This window comes from Opisthorchis viverrini, assembly GCF_000715545.1.
Source record: "Opisthorchis viverrini unplaced genomic scaffold opera_v5_264, whole genome shotgun sequence".
NCBI lineage: Eukaryota > Metazoa > Platyhelminthes > Trematoda > Opisthorchiida > Opisthorchiidae > Opisthorchis > Opisthorchis viverrini.
In genome coordinates this window covers 559,890-574,064 of record NW_008751921.1, presented here as the reverse complement: position 1 = coordinate 574,064, position 14,175 = coordinate 559,890, and the positions used below count along the sequence as shown (strand labels likewise).

General features: G+C 40.8%; 2 protein-coding genes across 2 annotated transcripts in view; one reads left to right on the top strand and one right to left on the bottom strand.

Moving 5' to 3' along the window:
* Nucleotides 1-201, bottom strand: part of T265_09243 (hypothetical protein) — a gene marked incomplete at both ends in the record, with an annotated part of 8,123 nt that extends 7,922 nt beyond the window's left edge. Inside the window, one exon of the mRNA XM_009175268.1 lies at nucleotides 169-201. Coding sequence (XP_009173532.1) covers nucleotides 169-201 — 33 coding nt within the window. The remainder of the gene's footprint in view (nucleotides 1-168) is intronic.
* A 13,297-nt stretch (nucleotides 202-13,498) lies between these two features.
* Nucleotides 13,499-14,175, top strand: part of T265_09242 (hypothetical protein) — a gene marked incomplete at both ends in the record, with an annotated part of 33,596 nt that continues 32,919 nt past the window's right edge. Inside the window, 2 exons of the mRNA XM_009175267.1 lie at nucleotides 13,499-13,532; nucleotides 13,591-13,784. Of these exons, the coding sequence (XP_009173531.1) occupies nucleotides 13,499-13,532; nucleotides 13,591-13,784 (228 nt within the window). The remainder of the gene's footprint in view (nucleotides 13,533-13,590; nucleotides 13,785-14,175) is intronic.

Here is a 14,175-nt window from a genome sequence, read left to right as displayed (position 1 = left end):
CCTTTTGCCTCCTTTTCGTCGTAATCATTCCGCATGAAGAGATTCCAACTCGGCGTTTGCTGCAATGGCGCCAAAGAGCGCTTTCATACGTTTCTGATGACGTGGTTGCTTTGGGCAACGAGTACCGGATCACCATCTTAGACACTCATGCATGTCTCCCAGTAACACCGTGGTATTGCTGACACCAGCACCAGAGATCATGAGTGACTTTCAAGCAGTCAAATTCCCGACGGAAATTATCAAGTGTTCGCTCAGAGGAAGAGGTTCGATATCGATATTTTTTCTAGGAAGCTACGTTCTTCTAGAGAGAAATAACGGTTTGTTTTAGAGCTCCTTGGCTATAAAGAAAGACTTGCACCTTGTTGTTTCCTTGTCAGCAGGTTCTGGTATCTGAAGAGTGGATGGCCAACCTGAGGTGGAGGAAGTAGAAGCAAACAAAGTGGTCAGGAGAGCTGAACACTGAGTCTATCCGGTCATCTTTCAAACTCATACAATTAAACTACCATCAGGCCAATGTTCACCGTTCGGTCTTAGCTCAAGTTCATGATGGACATCCGGAGTACGCTGAATAAAAACGCTCGCTTGATGCTGTGTTTATTGAACCGGTACGATTGAACGTATGCAGCAGGTATTTCGGAGCTGCCTATGGTGTGCAGCCTTTAGGAAGTTAGCCAAGCCACAAACACCCCACTCTTGGTCACAACCAGAAACACTAAGGTATCGCAAGCATGTAGATTTCCTCAGCGGTCAAACACTACAACTCGTCGTTGATTCTTCGTAGTGGCCCCCCTTTACTTAGTTAGGTTCTCACTCACTTCCCTTAATTTGATCAGCAAAATTATAGTTAACATTGCCCGTCAATTCTGTCTGCGCTGCTGCCATCTGTATCACGTACCATGCGTACGATCTATGCACATATCAGGTCAAATTGTTTTTACCTAACTTTCAAGCAGAAAAGATTGTATTTGATTTTCCATAGTGTTCTTTCCACATTGTGTACCAGCAAATCGATGTGATTAACACACTCGCGCCTACGCACAGAACAAGGCTCAGCAGGTAGACGCGCAAACGAGAGACCTCATTGTCTCATATATCTTCAAAAAGCGGCAAGGTAAGGAGGGAGTACGCACCCAGCTCCACAATGATGTTATTTCCCGTAGTGATGAGAGAACATTTGTAAGCCTACTACCAAACTTGGGGAACAGACCAACGGCCAGGTGATCAACGATGTCACTAAGGCAAAGAATGACAGGATGTAGCGTTACGCATTTTTAGTTACGCAGTTCAGAGCACGCGATGACGCATTGACCGGAGTAAACCATCGTACTAGAACACCTACATGCATTCCAACACGACAGTTTTATGAGCTTGGTGGCTGGTGCTGGGTGGTCAGTCCCAGTTGAATCTTGAGGCTTGACTTCAGTACATCATGACTACTTGATTGTTACTGAACGAACCCGGTGCTTTTCCTTGTGTCTCTCCCAAAATCTTTTTACTCGACAAGTCCGCCATTTTACGGATAGTGCTACAGCTCCAGCCGGCGTACCACTCTAGAATGTTGCAAGGGGTAATTTAGCCCACAAATCACTTTTCAAATGCAAAATTTGAGTACCATATTCCAGATATATTAAGCAGTAGAAATGCACTACTCCTTTTGGATTAGGAGGCCATGGGTAAGGTTGTTAGCCAATGTGTAAATGCGTCTGAGAGGGTAAGACTCATAGGCTAAAACTCATTGTCTGCAGTATACGCTAGGATGTATATGCTAGGATTTCTGTCGAAGTACCTGATCCACTCTTTGAAAGATATAAATATCCAGAATAAAACACCTCGGGGTTGCCAATGAAGATTGAATAATTTAGATTTTCTAAGTGGAAAACGCTGAAAAATGTAGAAAAAAACGGATGTTTTGGCTACCTGATGGTTATTCTGTCTTTTGGTTAAATCATTGGTAATGTATTCTGGGAGTTTTCCCTCAAAAATACAAGTTGCGTTAAGCGAGAGGAGTCTGAATAGATTAGTGATGTATGGATGATTATCAAAAACAGATTGCGATATCAAAGGAGCGATAAAATTTAGAACTATGGCCGTGAGTTACCGTAACACCTGGGGGTTTAAAAGCAGACAAACGTCCTTGGTTATAGAGGCAGCGGATTCAAACTGGAGAAAGTCGTCATACACCAATTTAGTTGGGGTCCGGTATACAGGCATTCGATCATTTGACACACCGTTGGTCTATTTCCAAGAGGAATTTTATCGGCAGCACTAAACAGAGCCGATTTGGATCAATTTAGCTGCCTAAAGAATTAGGATCCTTGAGATTGGGGGCGACGCCAGAGGAGCCCGATTATCAAGCGAGAAACTCAAGATGGTGAGTGTGCAAAAAACGGGAGTAAGCAAGGAGTCTGCGTCAGTTAAAACGTAGATGTTAATCGTTACTCAGGCAACAACCAATGGAAAAATTCAAGGAGCCTAGATTCGTGGCCATAAATCTCTGCATAAATTTAATTGAAGTCATTGTGCGCATCGTTTCAAATTTTTCAGTCCCTTACTCCACAGTGAGAAGGATGAAGCCTTGTTTTTAGTTTGTTGGTTGATGGTGGAGAGGTTTCATCTCTTTGTATGGAATGTGCCTTGACTAAATTTCAAGTAACGTGGAGGGATTTCAAGACGAGAATGACTGTCGTCGTTTAGTCACCAGAATTAAGCTTTTACTGACCTCAAGAACAAACTGGACCAAGTATGGACTTCAGGTTTTAAATCTGGGCTGAAAACAATCAAACTAGGCAAGGCATAAGAATTTGAAAATGAGCTATCGCTGGAGACTAAATGGTAATGAGTGGAAATTTTTTCATCACCGAATTTGGTGTTCAAGATGGGTTGGGCAGTGAGGAGCATTGCTAAAGCCAAGTATTTCTAACGGAAGGATGAAGATCCTATAAAGCTCACTCATTCTCTCGGAAGCATGAAACCCTCTGATTAAGAATGATACACTTTGTTCTTATTCAGTCTTATTTTTATGTCGTTACTGAATTATGGTTCGCACTAATCATTTCATTTTTTAGCACTACGAATGTCGCTACCATAAGGGACACTCAACCTTGAGATTTTGCTTCTCTTTGCCGTGTGATATCTCTGCGGACTCATTCTGGTTGTTGAATTTTGAACCAGATAGAGCATTCGAATTCGGTTCACAGCATGCTTTGTTTACTTGACGTATGTTAGGGGGATGAGCCGAGCATTTCTGCTAGAACATCATATGAAGATGCTGACCGGTGTATTGGCGGGAGGTTCAAGGTAATCCTGGTAAGCCGGAAAGTTACTGCAATCTGGGTAGAACAAAATAGTTCCGGAAGATTACCGGTGCGGTGTTCAATCGGTTCGTGGCGATTCATTCAATTTGGAATATATGTAATATATATATATCGCTTCAACCTTAGTAAAAAAGCAATCTAACTATGGTGTTCCAATAGAAAATTTGAGCAAATTAAATTAAAAGCAGTTGATCGCACATTGAGATAAACGCCCGTAAGTTAAACCTTACAGATCGCGAGCACAAGATTAGCTCAGAATCGCATTCAACTGTGTGGTGTGCGTCAACACTGGGGGAAAGTTTGCCTGTCCGTGACAGGGCGCACGTGTCTGCTCTGGGTACAGCCGATTTATTTTCCAACGATTTGCTGAAAATCCAAGGGCGATTATTAAATCTCGGGAAATCAGACTGTTCCGAATCAATGGCTGTCTCAAAACGATTCGGCGATTCCCTTCCAAGCAGTAAAAAACAAATGTGTTCTTCCAATTAAGGCTATGTCGTCGCACCTCATCTTGCTGTCCTTCACACCCTTGACCGTGCTTGTGATATGGAAGTTTCTGAAATAAGTTACTTGCAGGCAAAAGAACTTTCTCAAATCGCTGTATTCAAGGTGTTAGGGAAGTAACTGCCGTGGCACCTGAGAAGTGACTGTGTTCCAAATTGTTAAACGCTTAAGTAGGCTATTTCCAATACTCATCAGCCAAGTACGCTTCAAGGGTAAAGTGGTCATTATATCACGATCTTCACATACAAACCCAACTAGAGTCATGAATATAGCGCTTTACTATTTAAGATTGCTCAGCAGAAGCTTGAAAAACCGTTCCTTAGCAATGTTGAACAAAATGCTGAAACTCGTGTTACTGATGTGGCTTTAGGTAGAGTTGCACCTGGCCTTCAGATATGAAACTTTTTCGCGATTATTATTAAACTGTCTTCATCTTTGATGGTCTGTTTAATTTCCAACCAAATTCATTTTCAAATTATCACCTGGTCTAATGTGCATTTAGATTCATTATTTTTCTAGAAAAAAAGGATTGTCGCTGGTGGTCTTAGTGTTTTTAGTATTCACGTTTCCAGAGTAACAAACTAAAACTTAAAAAAATCGTCCATGCGTGAGCTACAAATAGACTGCGTATAGTCGCTACCGGATTGGAGTGATACAATAAAACATCGCATAAGTTCCCACGACTCCACCCACTCGCTACCACGTTGCATCAAGGAGCGAGTATTACTTTCACTCTTCTCATAATTAACAGAGTTAGGAGAATAGAAAGAAAGCAGTTCGTTCTCAGATTGTTCGCACCAGACGGTTCAGAAAAAATGTCACAAGTCAGACATTGAAGCCCACCTTTACAATCTCCTGTCTTGAGAAAAACTCCACCCAGACCATTCTTTCTTGAGCAGTTTTCCTGCTATTCTTGCGTGTTCATTTTGGTTAGTCCACTTCGAATTTGAATGTACCATACTCGTGATTCAATGTGAAAAAAGCCCAAGAGAATAATTTCAGTGTAGTAGCAAATATTTAAGAGAACGGGGCTTTGGGGAAGGGGATTCGTGGCAATATGCAACAGAAATCTCCCCACCAATAGCTGTTTGAAGTTACTTAATTCCACAAGGCGTTTATCACAAGTTTACATTAAAATCTTTTCAGGATACCTGCTGAGTTTCTCACCAGTCTTACAAAGTAATTGTCCATAAATAGAAAGGTGTGCAACTTAGCTTTCGTTCTTAGTGTGAACGAGATTTGGGGATGGGAAAGGCACAGTTTGCAACATATTCTAGGTTTGTTTCGCTCTTTTCAGAAGAATGCAACAAAATTGAGTAATAAACAATAAGACACTAATAAAACATACTATTTTGAAGAATTTTGTTGCTAGTTTCCTCGGTAAACTATGGTTATTTATCAACTTCTTATCGTACCTTCCTTGTGAAGCACCATAATAAATAGGAACATTACGCGAAGGAATACTGTTATGTTGGGTCTTCAGGGTTGTTAACAAAGAAGGCTATTTAGACCAGATTTGTCAATTCTACCGAGTTCACTCATCAACCGCAGCACTTAGAGTCATGACCCACGTGAATTAAACTTGTCTGCACCAGGAGAGAGAGACCCGACCAAGAACGAACAAAAATTATCAAGTATTCTTGAGACGTTTTTAATACACTCTACATAGCCCGACCTGATTGTTTACTCAGGAAGAACAAATTTGGGTCCAAGTTATTGATTTTGACATTGATACTCGGTTCAACGGTTTGTTGATGGCGCTCAGGTTTAGTAAAGATATTATTGGGATGTGAAAATACAAGTTCGATTATAATGTCATGAAGTAAGCCATCAGATCAAATGGAGTTCTTTATTCGCCCTATGTTGAACCTGAACAAAAGTAGATATAAGCAAATCCAGCAATGTTTGGATAAGCGGTATAGTAGATCGCGGGACCGGAATATTCTGGATCGAGTACTGTGACTACTAGATTCCATTACCAACAGTAGTATCGGCCGACTTGCAACTAGCTGCCCGTCAGATTACGGAGGCAGCCGGACCTTCAGCTAGATACGTTTTAGCTGTATGCTATTAGCAGAACGTACGTTGGGCAATATTATGATGTACTAAGCTTTGAGAGGAACTGTATTCCTATTATTATTCATAGAAATGTACTGATGGTATAATCCCAGCCTAATATGTTTGAAACTACAAATCGATAGCGAATTGAAGGATATACGCTTAGGGGACATGCACTTCAAAACACACTACCGTTATCCAATCGGTAAACTGCGTCCTTGCGATTGCGTGAGGAGAATCTGGGAAACGCCCATCAGCGAAAAGTTAGCTTCTCATGGGCTACCATTCTGTTCCCTGTGCATGTCGAGTATTATCGAAATTCCCTGATAAATAGAATCCTCCGGGAGAGGAAGGTTTTGAATGTCTGTGGGTGATTATTTTTGAAGTATATTTCGTTCGAATTTGACAACAGAGTGTCTATCCTTGTGATGACTTCAGCGGAGATATTCGGTTGTCTAGAATTCGTTTACCACAGCTCATCTGCCATTGTGCTTGGTCAACCATAATTTGGCTGTACAATTACTGCATCCTAAAAAACAGAAGAAACAACACGGCAGTAAGAAACCGGTAAGCTTGCCTGATTTTTGGAGGTTTGAACAAAACGCGGAGTTGAAAAAAACCGAAAACGTTTCCCAGCAGGAATTACAACAAATGAGTATGAAGTCTGATGTTTTACGTTACATACGACATTTAGTTGCGTCTTACCAAAAATATCACACGAATTGCATTCATTGGTTCGATATTATAAGTATAATAATGATAATGTACTCCTGCGGGGGACGATTGTCCTATAATTCCGTCCTTTCCACTTTTATTGATTCCATATTGATATGATAATACTCATCAGTAATAATCAGCAATATTCATCGGTAATACGGAAGGTTTTATTGAATTGTAATCGAGTGGACACGTTATTTTGGTCCTGAGTTTCCCAGCGGAGGGGTTGATGATTGTCCAAGACCTTGGTAAAAATTCTTCTGGCGTTCTCCAACAATCGGAGGTGGTAAACGGGATGTACCTAAACAAATTTCGTAGAGTGAGTAATAACGTAGATGTTTGTAAGTTTGACGTGTTTTTGACCTTTTGCGATTCATGGTGTACTTTTTCTCGAGGTACTATCATTTTCTGAACTTTAAGTTTGGTTGGTGTATACAATTTTCCATGCACCAGGCACCTCCACATAGCATTCAGATTATATGATTTAGTACTAGGTCAGTTCGTGACAGTCATCAGTATGTACCACTAGTGTATTGCTCCCAGCCATTATGACGATGAGACACACGAGTAGATTAATATCTCAATATCTCGGAAAAAGCATATACGCGAAATTATGGCACAAATATGTAATAACAATTAGAAAGAGCGATAATTTTTTCTTCCGAAAGAAGTTCTGAGTGCACAATCAAAAGAAGAACCAGCAAACGTAATCGGTTTTTGTAGCTGCTAATGTCAACAGTGGAACCTCAATTTTCAGTTCCCGCTATCTTCGGTGAGTTAACAAATTCCGACCATATGTCTAGACAGAGCCTGCATGAACCCAATCCGTTTACTGGTTCACTCGCGTCCACATACGCGTTAACGACGAAAAACCGACGGTAATCACATCTATTACAGGGGTTTTGCAATGACGGATTGTGTTATCAGGAATAAAGCTTAGTTTTGAGTGAATCTTGCTGTTGATCTGTAAATGTAGGGAAGAGAAGAATGTCTTCCCTGTTAACTGCTGATCTCAGAGTGAAATCGCTGGAAGACATAGTGGTTATTATCCATTCCAACTGATTGGTTGAACAAAATGGTTGTACTGGTTGATCGAGAGCGAAATTGGAGAACTGTGGTGACGTAAACTGCGGGCAAGCGTAGTCTCGTGCAGTATACTCTCCTTAATGTCATCCAGTCACATAGATCTGTCTTTGTATGGGTCTTCTCCGAAAGAAATTATTGTGATAGTGTTCTCCCAAGGTTAATGTGAATAATGATGATTCATATGATGTCAAATTATTTAAGTTTAGCTGGCGTGTGTGTGGGTTATGGACCATCCCCTTACCCGAACCTGAAACTGTGCTCACAAACTAAGCCCAAGCTTAATATGAATAATGATGATTCGTATGATGTCATATTATTTAGGTTTAGCTGGCGTGTGTATGGGTTATGGACCATCCTGTTGCCCGAACCTGAAACTGTGCTCACAAACTAAGTTTATGGAAGGAAAACACAAATTAATCTTTATTTTTAATGCTTATTATATGAATAAGATGCACATGAAAAAGATCGTTAGTCAATTACCGATTCAAGTTCAAGTAGAACATAAGGTTGATGGAAACCTGTGGACTTGAGGAGCCCCCAGAAGGACAAAACCGTTCGTGGACTTTCGAAGAGTTTTCGGCGACCTTGTGAGTAGTTTCCTTTATGAAAATATACTGCGATATTTCGAATATCGTACTAACTGAAACATGAGGTGGCCTTTGTGCAGCCATTCAGCCTATTCAGTTGAAGAGCATCATGAACGAGAGATTCACTTGAGTATCCGGTGAAAAACAAATTGATTTTCAGTGAATGAACATGACGACCTGAGATGCCAGTGCTCTGAGTCTTGATGACGACCAAAAATACAGAAACGTTGTCCTAAAGGCTACATTATTTCAGACGTTCGGTATACGGAATAATAGGATATGAATGTATAACTTACAACACATTCAGTTGAATAATACCATGAACGATAGATTCAGTTGGGTCTCCCTTGAAAACCCAGTTAATAACCAATTGACTGTATTTGCCGAGGTAAGCAGTGAGTACAGTTTGGCAACGACGGGCGATAATTCCATCGAAAGGTTTAATTCGATATATATATGGATGAGTCTACTCTATCCCCAGTAACAAGTAACTACGGATGAATTAAAGGTTTTTCAAAACAGCAACCCTGTGCGCGTCTACCTGGATTTGAACTGCGTGTGTGGATTCACGCTACTGAACAACACAATGGGTTTGTTAATCAGTACCCATTCCCTTGTCGTGATCACACCTCTAGTTTCCAACTAGGAGTTCAAGTTCTGATCAAGAGAATCGGAGTATGCGCAACCTTCCGCTAAAATTCATGAGGTTACACGGTTTCTCGTTAAAGTGGACAATATAGAATAGTACACGAGACCGGGAAAATTCGACGCACCTATCAGCTTTTATATATATATATATATATATATATATGATTGCTGAGAAGGAATATGAGTCGACCATTGTTCAATCCAGCTTAAAGAAGTTACAATGCGTAGAGCAGTGTTTGCATCCGCTTCGCCTGCAGTCGACTAGTATTTACTCCACTGACAGTTTGATGAATTCCAACGCAAGAGAAAGTAGTTTTCTTTCGAATTCAATTCTTGGGTGATCAAAATTTGCGTTCCACCCTATAGATTGAGGAAAGAGCCCTAATTACTAATTGACCGGGCCACCCGTATTTTTTATACTTGCTCGTTTCTATATGAATAAGATAGAACGATTCGTAATCAGAAAGTAAGATGATTTGTGAGAAACCAAGCCAGGTAATTAATGGAAAGCCCCGAAAATTGGGCGCTAAAAAACTGTGTTAGGAAAGCTTGGAAACTTTATCATTGTTTGTGATGGATTCCTAATTACATTTACATCTAGGCGTCCGTTTATTGAGCTTAGTAAGAAGATAGGATGGAACATTCATCAACAGCCTCTTAGAGCACCCATCACGTTGGTTTTGGGTTCACAGACGTTGAAACCGGTCAGCGAAAGGGACACCCAGCGGCTGTCTAAAAGTCTGAACCCAATACTACTGTGTTTGTCCTAACGTGAGGAAGTTCGGTTTTTCGAGAGATACACTCATTTGCAAAACAATTTGATTTCCAAGGGAGACTCAACTGAATATCTCGTTTATGATATTATACAACTGATTGTACTGCACACAAACCGCCTCATGAGTCAGTTGGCACGATATTCGACAAATCGCAGTATATTTTCATAAAGGAAACTACTCACGCAAATCAAATTGGTTTTCCCGGGGACTGTGCCTACCTGATGAGCCCCAAGAACGGCGAAACCGGTCGTTTGCTGTCGAAGAGTTTTCAGCAACCTTGTGAGTAGGTTCCTTTATGAAGTTCGGTTTTTCTTTAACTAACCGTTCAATACTGTCAAATAATCCGTTATTTAGATTGATAAGTCGTTGCAAACGAGTACTTCTCGACATTCCCTTGTTCGGTCGTCTGTAAGCTCGGTACGACTCCGAGCAGTGGAGTGATTTCAGATGAGATTGAATGAATTTCACTCGCCAGGTCATCGAAATGTGTTCTGATTATCTCGTTCCCTTTGCTGCATTCTCTTCTGTTGCTTGAGATGGAACACATTCTGCATTACCTAGTCGTAACAATACCTGATAGAATAAGCGTTCCACCGTCACAGTGTTGAGGACGGGACCTATCATACCTAGCCCATTTGCAATACTGAGGTCAATACTATAATTTTACTATGTAATTTTGACCGCGAAAGTAACTAAGTTTAGAAGAATTTCCCTTACCAGAGTGCCGGATCTACACAGAAGTGCTTTTCAAGGTAACCACTCAACAGTGGTCTTTCTAGCGAAGGGTAGGTCACAGCTTCTGAACACCAGAGGGTTTGTTTTGTGGCAAATTCGGAATGGAAATAATGATGTGCTAGAAAATCGGTTAGTGGGGAATTTTCTCTGGTCCACATTGCATAATAACACCCCTTTTTAAGGGTTACACAAACATCGAAACCCACGCTTCAGTAGGAAAAACAAATTTGGAATAGACAGTTTTGAGTTCCTATTGCACTGTTTTGTGAATAAGTGTTCACCCACTTTCTTCTAGTTTGCATTTTAACAGAGAGGATTATGGGCACAGTGGCGAGTTTTGGGCCCTGCCCATCAAAAAAAGGGACCCGACGAAAAAAGACCAGTGGACGGATACATGAGGCACACAGCGCCCCAGGTAAGAAATGCGTAATGTAGGAGGTGTAAATTTTACTATTTGAGATAAGAAAGGTTTTTTTCAAAACAAACCAAGGCGGAAAAACGGAGAAAGGAGCTTATTCCGTTTTTTCTGTGGGCCACACTTAAACTGAATTGGATTGTGACTCCAGCATTATCCTTCAAATACTCAGCTTGGCCTAGTGTAACCGTGATACTTCTGATGGGGAGGTACGCGAGTAGAATGTATTGTTCGTGGAATTTTGCTCTGCGTCTTTTGAAAAGAAGAGATCTGTTGCGGAATTCGTGGAGCCACTTTGTAACATTTGCTTGGATTTGAGCGAGGAATGATTGGAGTCAAGGAATCTCCAGGAAAGTTCAAGAAGACGTGTTCAGGAGAAGATGGGTGTCCAGTTTTTGCAAATAAGATGCAAATGAGAGTCTTGCTTCACTGTCCAATGGTCTGTAACCGGTCAGTTGGTATTTCCTAATAAGTAACTCCGCAGAGGAGGCCTTCTTCCTTTCACTAGTATAAAATAATTACAGTTGTGACCTAACATACGACTGATGCCTAGGGAAACAACTGCAATAACGATCAATAATTCTGTCAGCATACTTGCCCTCAAGGATCGTTCATTTATTCGCTAGAATCTATGGAAACAGAAGCAATACTTCCACACTGGGAGTTTCTTCCATCATTTGAAATGACTGAATTTTGTGCAGTGTTGAACTTCATCGTGTATGCAAACTTACATTAAGTTTAGATTCGTTGCCAAGAAATTTTACGTAAACAGGCAGAAAGTGACACTAAACGTAGATCAAAACATGCCAATGTTAACAAGATATTTTTCGGTTGCTTTCTAGAGCTTACGCAAACACAAGGTGCTGAAGCAACGCCGGACGCTGTTTCGCTGAATGGTAAGTATACCACAGGGATTTGGTCGAAAAATGATCAAGGCCTGGTCACTCAATAGAGACTGCATTGCAGTGTCCACTTTTAATCTCCAAAAGTCTATCCCAGATGAATTAACATCTTAAAATCAAGGCTCATATAAAAAGTAATTTTGCAACCAGGAAAAATTAAACCTTTTCCAGTTCGGTTTCTTTGTACAAATGTTACAGAGTATTATTTGCCTGTTTATTCAGGGTATGTAACAATGTTTCACATAAAGACGGATATCAAAGTTGGGAAGCTATAAAACGCTACCTTTGATGAGTGTATCGCTTCTTGGAAGAATTGTCCCTTACAAATCAACTCTGGTTCTGGTAGCTCACCATCAGCCGTCCGAAAGCGAATGATGTAGTACATCTTGAAAAGGAAAGTTGAAGTACGACGCACCGTGAGGAAAAAGTTACTGGTTTGAGGTTGAATCGATTTCTTGGTGATCGGACCTACACTGGCATATTTAAACGATTTGGTCGCTTGTTGAAGCCAAATAAGGTGAAATTTAGCGGTGGTTAAATGCATCAAATGTCAATCCAATATATAGAATTTCAGTGAATCAGGTAAATAATTCTCAACCCCTAATCTTGACATGAACCAAGAGTTTTTGGTAGATTAGTCGGTAGAGTGACTTTCTGATAAGTCGTATGTCAGTGGTTTGATACCTTCTCTCCGTTCCATGTTTATCTGAACAGCTTAGTGCTCAAATTTTTCGTACCCGCATAATTTACGATTTTCATTGCGGCTATTTAACCTGTTTTATTTGCAATTCCGGTGTCGCACTGCCGAACGTGCCAGGTAAAATAAAATGAATCTTGCCGATGGCGTAGGATGTGTTAGTAACAGCCAACCCTGATACCAGGCTGACAGTCATCAATGTTGCTATTATGCTGACAGATCAGCTCATCCAACAGATCAGTATTTATCTAGTGGCGATATTCCTTCGGGAATAAGGCAGCAAATTTGAGGAGAAAAGTGGGATCTACAGAGGTGCAAATGATGGCGAAAAGTGTTCCCGTAAAGGAAATGAAGCTTTCCTGAGGTATTTTTGGAAAATTAATGAAAATGCAACCTAAATCAGCCTGAAGTCTTGATTGGGTAATTGTATATTTAATCAAAGGTAATGGTTTACGGGTGACTACAGGCTTGCCCAATGCGTAGAACAGCGTGCCCTGAATAACAGAACAATTATTACCAATTGAAACATTAGGCGGCCTATATGCAGCACATTCAGTTGAAGAACATCATAAACGAGAGATTCACTTGAGTCCAATTTGGGTTCAAGTAGAGCATAAGTTTGACGGAAACATAGGGACGGCGCCTCCCTAATGAACCCCAAGATGGGCAAAATCGGTCGTGTGCTGTCGAATTGTCTTCAGCAACCTTGTGAGTAGTTTCCTTCATGAAAAGAACGACCAATGGTTGCACAGATCCAGCATGTATGAATTACCAATGAAACGATGAACCTCCGCACATACTCCATATGCCCGTGTATCCAACACAGATTCAGAATATTTTGCAATGTTTAATTTGAGCTAGAGCAACGGTCAGTAGTTTGTCTGTACCGGTATACCGATGTCCTGTATGTATATTCTATAAAATGTGAAACTCAATCTCCCACTACCGCAAGGGCTATGAGCAATCCGGCACTCGCGGACTTCAAGGGTGATCAGAACCCAACGTTCCTTAATATCAAGAAGCTGAAAGCAGATCTACCGTTACAGCAAACCACCTTTTATGTCTTTTTGTGACCTGAAACTTTCGGTTATCGGTACATGACACCTTTATATTCTTCCAGCTGTATTTCTTTTCCAGAACATTACCATCAGTAGTGAAGAAGAGGGCTAATTTTGTCCAAAACTTGATTTCAGATGTGAACAACCCACCGGAGCAGAGGAAAAACAAACGAGCCGCGGTGCTTCTAAATAATTTTCATGAGGAATATCAAATACTTGCAGATGAAATGCCAAATATTGTTTACGCTCGAGTTGTGCCAAATCTGCCAGAACACCCAATGATACAGGTGAGTGTGAAAGTCACTTTGGAATTTCGTTCAAGTGTGACAATTTAAGCACAAACACTGAATTTAAGGTTGTTGGCCGGAAACTCAAACGGGTGTAAATCGGTGATTAAGGAACTAGGTTTTAAGTTGGGGAGTTTGAACGGTAGGTTGTGCTGCGAAAGATGGTAGGAGTTTCCATAAAGGAAACTACTCACAAGGTCGCTGAAAACAGTTTGACAGCCCAAAGCTTATTCTACCAGGTATTGTTACGACTAGGTAATACAGAATGTGTGAAATCACTCCACTGCTCGGAGTCGTACCGAGCTTACAGACGACCGAACAAGGGAATGTCGAGAAGTACTCGTTTGCAACGACTTATCAATCTAAATAACGGATTATTTGACAGTATTGA